Source organism: Entelurus aequoreus, linkage group LG04, assembly GCF_033978785.1.
Source record: "Entelurus aequoreus isolate RoL-2023_Sb linkage group LG04, RoL_Eaeq_v1.1, whole genome shotgun sequence".
Classification (NCBI taxonomy): domain Eukaryota; kingdom Metazoa; phylum Chordata; class Actinopteri; order Syngnathiformes; family Syngnathidae; genus Entelurus; species Entelurus aequoreus.
This window is the reverse complement of record NC_084734.1, coordinates 17,084,369-17,094,064: the sequence shown is the minus strand read 5'-3', so window position 1 is coordinate 17,094,064 and position 9,696 is coordinate 17,084,369. Positions and strand designations below refer to the sequence as shown.

Below are 9,696 nucleotides of genomic sequence, written 5' to 3'. Positions count from 1 at the left end.
CATGTATGTATATATTTGTCGATCTATGTATTTATATGTCTGTATATATGTATATGTATTTATGGATATATATATATATATATATATATATATATATATATATATATATATATATATATATATATATATATATATATATATATATATATATATATATATATATATATATATATATATATATATATATATATATATATATATATATATATATATATATATATATATATATATATATATATATATATATATATATATATATGTATATGTCTATGTATATAGACATAGATTTTTTAAAATTCTAATCTGTTAAAAAATAATTACTTTGCGAGGAGAGATTGGTCGTAGTGTTTCATAAACAACTGCCTGATATCTTCCTGGGATTGGTTTATTTCTTCTGTCACAGTTACACATTTTGCCGCCAAAAAATTGCCACCTTGTGCAAAACGCTAATGTATGTACACATATACACATATATATATATATATATATATACACTTTTACACACATATATACACTTGTACACATATCTACGTACATATATAATGTATATATACATATACATATATAAACACATATATACACATGTATATATACATACATATATACACATATACACATTTATATACACAAATATACACATTTTTACACATATATACACATGTATACATATATACACATACACACATATATATACATATATACACATATATACATATATACACATATATATACACAGATATATACACATATATATATACATATATATATATATATATATATATATATATATATATATATATATATATATATATATATATATATATATATATATATATATATATATATATATATATATATATATATATACAAATGCTAATGTTTAGCAAGTCTAGGGCAAATTTTATGTAAATTAGTATCGAGCTAGCGCATTTTAAAAAGGTAGCATGTAACTTGGAAATGGAAAATTGCAACCTCTCCCCCGCCAGCAATCCGACTGAGACTGCTCTGAGTGCTTGACTGCTTGTTTACCGGCCAAGTGGCTGAGACGGTGCTGACTCCACGTGCCACAAAGGCATCAAAATATTTGAATTTACGTGAACTGGTACTATGAAAAGTACTTTATTGTGTAGCCATCCCTAGTGATGAGGAGGCTGGACATCAGGTGATGATGGAGTTTTCCTCACCAGTGTTATCACACCACAGGTTTTAATCACTCGCTGGTCAAAGGTAACGTGTTGCAAACTTAACAATGCATTTCAGTCAACTGTTTGTTTTGAGATAAACAGTAGATGCACACAGTGAGAATCACTCAGGAATTGAGCATTAAAAAAAGAGATAACGCTGTAAAAAAGATACAAGTATTCCCTTGGTATCTCTATATTAAAGTAAAAGATCAGTTGGATCTGAATATTATGTTAACTTCATATAATTATAATAAATGATGAATGGGTTATACTTGTATAGCGCTTTTCTACCTTCAAGGTACTCAAAGCGCTTTGACACTATTTCCACATTCACCCATTCACACACACATTCACACACTGATGGCGGGAGCTGCCATGCAAGGCGCTAACCAGCAGTCATCAGAGGCAAAGGGTGAAGTGTCTTGCCCAAGGACACAACGGACGTGACTAGGAAGGTAGAAGGTGGGAATTGAACCCCAGTAACCAGCAACACTACCTACAATAATCGTAAATTCTGGACAATAAGCCCTGACTTTTTTTCCTACACTTTGAACCCTGCGGCTTATAAAACAGTGCAGCTAATTCATGGATTTTTTTTTTTTGCGGCTAAATGCCATGTTTTGTTTCCAATAGTTTTCATTGCAAAAAAAAAAAATTCCAGTACGATAAGTCGCTACTTTTTTCCTACACTTTGAAACCTGCGGTTAATTTACGGAGTTTAAAAAAAACACTGAAAAGGTGTTTTATTGTTTGTGCTATGGCTCCATCTTTTGGATGAGTTTGCTCACTGCAGGTGCTTGGGAGTTAAAAATGTACTTCCTGTTTTGCCTTAAACCGAAAGTAAAGCCGTCCATAGCGTTTTTGCTCGAACGGATCCGTCAGTGGTAACTCCGAGGAAAGTTTGCAATTTCACATTTGGACTAAAACAACTCATACTTGATAGACTGTCCCGTGCGTGACGTCTGTAGGAGTGTTTATATGCACATTTATACGTGTTGTCGTAATGTAATCAAGCTAGCGCCGTTAGCATTAGCTACATCTTACACATGAGTGTCTGTGTTAGTATTATTAACTTGCAATGGCATTCTGTTTGTATTGTTTCAGTTTCACAAATTCCTCAGTAAATTCACCGAGACGTCACCCTTGTACGTGCTATCGTATTGTAATGACGCTACCGTCATTAGCATTTGCTAATATGCTAACATGTCTATGAGTGACTGTGTTAGTATTATTGACTTGCAATGGCATTCTGTTTGTATTGTTTCAGTTTCACAAATTCCTCAGTAAATTCACCAAGACGTCACCCTTGTACGTGCTATCGTATTGTAATGACGCTACCGTCATTAGCATTTGCTAATATGCTAACATGTCTACAAGTGTCTGTGTTAGTATTATTAACTTACAATGGCATTCTGTTTGTATGGTTTCCTCAGTAAATTCCCCAAGACGTTAATGTGGAGTTATTGAGTCTTTTTAGGTGATTGGAGAGCTAGCTTCTTATGACTTCTGTTTTGTTTGATCGGCCGTTTTACTGCCGTGTTGCAGACACCGTTTGGAAACAATTAAGGTGTGTAACAAAATATTTATGTGTAAATAACTAATTTCACAACATATATATATGCGGCTTATAGTCCGGTGCGGCTAATATATGGAAAAAAATGTCCCTTAAATTCATATAGTCCGGGAAATAATATGTGCTGGTTTAACGTGTTGAATAAACGATCATCTTTACCTATTACCTATTCTGTGTTATATGTGTTTTATGTCGCACGATTGCACCAAGAAAAATTCCTAGTTTGTGAACCCGTTCTCAAACAATGGCAATAAAAACTATTCTGATTCTGATTCTGATTCTTATCGTTGTGATGACTTCTGTTTTGTTTGATCGGCCGTTTTACTGCCGCGTTACAAATACAGTTTGGAAACAGTTGAATTATGTAAATGAACATTTACAAAATATTTCTGTGTAAATAACTCGTTTTGCAACGTATATATCTGCAGCTTATAGTCCGGTGCGGCTAATATACAGGAAAAATGTCCCTAAATATATGTAGTCCGGGAAATAATATGTGCTGGTTTAACGTGTTGAATAAACGATCATCTTTACCTATTACCTATTCTGTGTTATATGTGTTTTATGTCGCACGATTGCACCAAGAAAAATTCCTAGTTTGTGAACCCGTTCTCAAACAATGGCAATTAAAAACTATTCTGATTCTGATTCTGATTCTTATCTTTGTGATGACTTCTGTTTTGTTTGATCGGCCGTTTTACTGCCGCGTTACAAACACAGTTCGGAAACAGTGGAATTATGTAAATGAACATTTACAAAATATTTCTGTGTAAATAACTCGTTTTGCAACGTATATATCTGCGGCTTATAGTCCGGTGCGGCTAATATACAGGAAAAATGTCCCTAAATATATGTAGTCCGGGAAATAATATGTGCTGGTTTAACGTGTTGAATAAACGATCATCTTTACCTATTACCTATTCTGTGTTATATGTGAAGTGAAGTGAAGTGAATTACATTTATATAGCGCTTTTTCTCAAGTGACTCAAAGCGCTTTACATAGTGAAACCCAATATCTAAGTTACATTCAAACCAGTGTGGGTGGCACTGGGAGCAGGTGGGTAAAGTGTCTTGCCCAAGGACACAACGGCACTGACTAGGATGGCGGAAGCGGGGATCGAACCTGCAACCCTCAAGTTGCTGGCACGGCCGCTCTACCAACCGAGCTATACCGCCCCATATGTGTTTTATGTCGCACGATTGCACCAAGAAAAATTCCTAGTTTGTGAACCCGTTCTCAAACAATGGCAATTAAAAACTGTTCTGATTCTGATTCTGATTCTTATCTTTGTGATGACTTCTGTTTTGTTTGATCGGCCGTTTTACTGCCGCGTTACAAACACAGTTCGGAAACAGTGGAATTATGTAAATGAACATTTACAAAATATTTCTGTGTAAATAACTCGTTTTGCAACGTATATATCTGCGGCTTATAGTCCGGTGCGGCTAATATACAGGAAAAATGTCCCTAAATATATGTAGTCCGGGAAATAATATGTGCTGGTTTAACGTGTTGAATAAACGATCATCTTTACCTATTACCTATTCTGTGTTATATGTGTTTTATGTCGCACGATTGCACCAAGAAAAATTCCTAGTTTGTGAACCCGTTCTCAAACAATGGCAATTAAAAACTATTCTGATTCTGATTCTGATTCTTATCGTTGTGATGACTTCTGTTTTGTTTGATCGGCCGTTTTACTGCCGCGTTACAAATACAGTTTGGAAACAGTTGAATTATGTAAATGAACATTCACAATATATTTCTGTGTAAATAACTCGTTTCGCAACGTATTTATCTGCGGCTTATAGTCCGGTGCGGCTAATATACAGGAAAAATGTCCCTAAATATATGTAGTCCGGGAAATAATATGTGCTGGTTTAACGTGTTGAATAAACGATCATCTTTACCTATTACCTATTCTGTGTTATATGTGTTTTATGTCGCACGATTGCACCAAGAAAAATTCCTAGTTTGTGAACCCGTTCTCAAACAATGGCAATTAAAAACTATTCTGATTCTGATTCTGATTCTTATCGTTGTGATGACTTCTGTTTTGTTTGATCGGCCGTTTTACTGCCGCGTTACAAATACAGTTTGGAAACAGTTGAATTATGTAAATGAACATTCACAATATATTTCTGTGTAAATAACTCGTTTCGCAACGTATTTATCTGCGGCTTATAGTCCGGTGCGGCTAATATACAGGAAAAATGTCCCTAAATATATGTAGTCCGGGAAATAATATGTGCTGGTTTAACGTGTTGAATAAACGATCATCTTTACCTATTACCTATTCTGTGTTATATGTGTTTTATGTCGCACGATTGCACCAAGAAAAATTCCTAGTTTGTGAGCCCGTTCTCAAACAATGGCAATTAAAAACTATTCTGATTCTGATTCTGATTCTTATCTTTGTGATGACTTCTGTTTTGTTTGATCTGCCGTTTTACTGCCGCGTTACAAACACAGTTCGGAAACAGTGCAATTATGTAAATAAACATTTACAAATAAGTCGGCTTATATGGAAGAAAAAAAAGTTTTCTTCTAAAATGTTGTGGGTGCGGCTCATATCCTGGAGCGCTCTAAATACGGGAGCTTAATCCAAAACAAAAAAAAACGCTTTGCAATGCATTTTTTTGTTTGTTTCAGAGTATCACTTTTGGCATCAATACGTCTTGCTGCAACTTGCCCCAAACGCTTACATAACTGGTTCTTGCTTCATCCCACTGGCACAATTGTAAACAAAGCCGTTCCTTTGTTTAGCGCAAAGTACAGACAGAACCGGACTCAGAGTGCATCTACTAGTGGGAACATGCCCCTCGGAAACCAGTCTTCAGTCCCGCCATTAACCTCTCGCTTTCCTGGTCCACCATGCCACCTGGTCTCTGCAGAAACAGGAGATAAATGGCGCCCAGTAGCAGTTGCTTGTTTGTTTGCGAAAGGAGGCCTGTGCCACGGCAGCTGTGCACACTTTGCATCCCCCGTGCTGAGTTTTAGCAAACTCAGCTAAAAGGCCCAAAACACAACACAAAGCCTTTTAACATACACAAAACAAAATGAACACACAGTGCAGGCCAAAAGTTTGTACACGCCTTCTCCTCATTCAATGCGTTTTCTTTATTTTCATGACTATTTACTATTGTAGATTGTCACATCAAAACTACGAATGAACACACGTGGAGTTATGTACTTAACAAAAAAAGGTGAAATAACTGAAAACATGTTTTCGCTCTTTGTTTATAATGTATATTTTCTGCTGGATCTACTCTCTGTTTTATGCTGCCCTTTATTTTGCTGCAGCTGTTACATATGCTGTAATATAGTACATGGTAATTGGGATTTGTTATATATTGTATATATTATGTAGAAATATAATTTAATGAATCAGTATATATATTATATACTGTATATATAATATGTAAATATTACATATATGTTATGTTTTATATTGCTACTATGGTACATTTTTAGTCTACTTTATACCTTTTGTTTTCGCCCTCTTGTTGTGCCCTTTTGTGCATTATCCTTTCCCTCCTTACCCTTTTCATCCTTTGTAACAGAGCTACCGCGTCAAACAATTTCCCTTGTGGATCAATAAAGTTTGTCTAAGTCTAAGTCTATATTCGAGTTTCTTCAAAACGGCCACCCTTTGCCCAGATTACTGCTTTGCACACTCTCGGCATTCTCTCGATGAGCTTCAAGAGGTAGACACCTGAAATGGTTTTCACTTCACAGGTGTGCCCGAAGCTCATGGAGAGAATGCCAAGAGTGTGCGAAGCAGTAATCAGAGCAAAGGGTGGCTATTTTGAAGGAACTAGAATACAAAACATGTTTTCAGTGATTTTCCTCTTTTTTTGTACATAACTCTAAGTACATAACTCCACATGTGTTCATTCATAGTTTTGATGGCCCAGCAGGCGGCTGCATTCAATCGCCAATCAGTCAGCACTCAACACACCTGCCGCTGATGAGCTCCCTGGGCTTCTTAAGCCAGTTCAAACCTGCGTTCCGGGCCAGAACGTAGCGACCTGTTCCAGTACAGTAAGCCGAGTATCTCTATCTCTATGGTCACTCTCTCTTTCTGTGTTTTTCCCCCTCCGTGTTCATTTGTCTCGTGTCCCTTGTCGTCTTCCAGCAGCATTCCTCCGTTCCCGCGTCACAAGCTGTGTGTCTCGTCTCCCTCTATTCCCTCTGGTTCCCTGGCTGCCTCTTGGATCTCAATCTCCCGCCTGGACACGGACTGTTGACGCCTCGCCCCTGCCCTTGACCTCACGCCTGCCCACGGACCTCCGAGCTTGCCTTTCCCCCTTGGACTTCCGGTAACACTCATCAGATAATCGCTACACGAAGTCGCACACCATACACATTTTGGATTAGTTTCACACTCCATACTTTTGTTAATATAATAAATAGAGCTAAAACTACGTCCGTGCATTCTGTGCCGTCTTCTTCTCCCTGTACCGTAACACCTTCAGTGACAATCTACAATGTAAATAGTCATGAAAATAAAGAAAACACACTGAATGAGGAGGAGGTGTGTCCAAGCTTTTAGCCTGCACTGTAGGTGTGTGTCGTTACTCCCTATATTTTGTTTCGCTTGTTTTGGCGTCAAGGTGTGCCGCACCCTAAGAGACATCCCACGCCCACGAGTGGACATCGAGAGTGGGGTAAACAAATAAAAACACATGTCGAGAAGAGAACACTATCCGGGAGTCGGTGTGCTTGCAGAGGGAGCAGCGGCCCCACCCAGGCCTCCAGTCACACACACATTCCTTGATAGAGCCGCCGGGCCAGCTGGAAGGGAGCCCAGCCTCTCCCTGCACTGACGAACACCAACAAAATTCTGTGGACACCCTGCATGAAGCCACTTTCTATGTGGTGCACACATTCAGACAAAATCTTCTAGCCGGACGCCAAAAAAGAGCCCCTCGACCGGGCAAAGTCGCATAAATCGATCATTTCGGCGAACAAAACACAGTGGCCGGGGTTACGGCTCCGGTGTGAGTGAGGAAGCCGCTTTATAGGGTTTGGCAAAAGGCGCGAAGAAAAAGTCCACAAAGAAGGGAAGGAAGAAAGGAGGCAGCAAATTATTGTCAAAACAGAATGGACTCCCTGTTCTTCTCACACCGCGCAGCAGAGGGGGGAGGACGTTGAAAGACCGCAAACATCCAGATAGGGTATGCATGTGTGTGTGTGTGTGTGTGTGTGTCTGTGTGCGTGTGTGTGTGTGTGTGTGTGTGTGACGCATGTAATAAGGAATGCAGGGCCAGGATAAGTGGTGTGCCTTCCAGTACTGCACATACAGTACTGCAGCCCTAAACCAAAACCTTAAGTCCTGCATGAGAACAAAGCCAATGTCTTAAAGCTGGTGTGACTTTGAGAACAGTTCTAAACAAAATTGAAAGGAAAAAAGACGTTGGATGGGTTTAAGACTGGGATAATCGACTAAATTGTTTGGGGGACACGTTTCCAGAAAGCTAAAAACCTGGGGTGCCAGACTTCCCCCCTCAGTATTAGTCTAATTGTCCATCCTTTTCCGAAGTCGGGTCTTGTGGGCAGAAGCCTAAACAGAGAAGCCCAGACTTCCCTCTCCCCAACTACTTCGTCCAGCTCTTCCCAAGGGATCCTGAGGCGTTCCCAGGCCAGCTGGGAGACGTAGTCTCCCCACCATGTCCTGGGTCTTCCCTGTCCTCTCCTACCAGTCGGACGCGCCCTAAACACCTCCCTATGGAGGCGTTCGGGGGGCATTCTGACCAGATGCAATGTGGAGGAGCAGCAGATTTACTTTGAGCTCCTGCCGGATGACAGAGCTGGTGGGGATGGAAATGACACTGCACCGGCCCCTGGAGTTCAGTTCAACACTTGGGAGACAAACATTTTTGGAAAATATTCCTAAAACCAAGTAGAGGAACTTGGACCACTTGGTCCTTACACATTTGAACCTTGCCAGCAGACAGAACACGAAGGTCAAAACTTGTGATTCTCCTTTTTGAGAGTCACCAATTGTTTTCCTCCGTAATATGATTTATGTAACCAAGGTGTCAGCAGTCAGCAGTATTTGTTCAACTTCTTTAGTTTTACCAGTGTTCCTCAAGGTTCTGTTTTCGGTCCTCTCTTTTTCATCATTGGAGCAATTCAACTGGTAGGGATGGGAACGACACCATACCGGCCCCCCGAGTTCAGTTCAAGACTTGGGAGACAAACATTTTTGCTAAATATTCCTACAACCAAATAGAGAAACTTGGACCACTCTGTCCTTACACATTTGAACCTTGCCAGCAAACACGAAGGTCCAAACTTGTGCTTTACATAACTGAGGCGTTCCTCAATTCCTCAGTAATTTCAGCCCCTTTTACCCGTGATCTTGTCCTTTTGGTCATAACCCAAAGCTCATGACCATAGGTGAGTATGGGAACGTAGATCGACTGGTAAACTGAGCGCTTTGCCTTCTGGCTCAGCTCCTTCTTCACCACGACCGACCGATACAATGTCCGCATCACTGAAGACGCCGCATCGAACCACCTGTCGATCTCACGATCCACTCTTCCCTCACTCTTGAACTCCTCCACTTGGGTTTTATTTTGTATATTCCGCAAAACTAACCAGGAGACATTTGATTTTGGTCTATTTATTTTTGTCAAAGCTGTTTGTAAGGACTTATTTTTGAGAATTGCTGCCACCAGTTGAATTGCCCAAAAGAGGACCTAAAACGGAAACTTGAGGAACACTGGTAAAACTCAAGAAGTCGAACAATTACTGCTGACTGCGTCTGAGGTAAACGAACTACGGCAACACCTTGGTTACGTAAATCATATTATGGAGGAAAAAAATTGGTGACTCTCAAAAAGGAGAGGACCTAACAGGGTGCCTTGAGGAACGCCTCAGTTATGTAAGTCATAAGTTTGGACCTTTGTGTTCTATGTTTCATGGTAAGG

At 39.4% G+C, this 9,696-nt stretch overlaps 2 protein-coding genes across 5 annotated transcripts in view; one reads left to right on the top strand and one right to left on the bottom strand.

The window, feature by feature from the left end:
• LOC133648340 (molybdenum cofactor cytidylyltransferase-like) overlaps positions 1–7,147 on the top strand; it is a 13,277-nt gene extending 6,130 nt beyond the window's left edge. The window contains exons 2-3 of one of the 3 annotated variants that reach the window (XR_009825845.1): positions 6,662–6,802; positions 6,897–7,147. Coding sequence is in view for 2 of the 3 variants with exons in the window: in XM_062044335.1 (XP_061900319.1) it covers positions 6,679–6,802; positions 6,897–7,028 (256 nt within the window). In the remaining variant the exon portion in view is untranslated. The remainder of the gene's footprint in view (positions 1–6,661; positions 6,803–6,896) is intronic. The other 2 variants (XM_062044336.1, XM_062044335.1) reach the window with 2 other exon arrangements.
• The window catches only part of ahnak (AHNAK nucleoprotein), a 69,868-nt gene that overhangs the window by 46,006 nt on the left and 14,166 nt on the right, over positions 1–9,696 (bottom strand). The gene's annotated exons all lie outside the window — the stretch shown is intronic.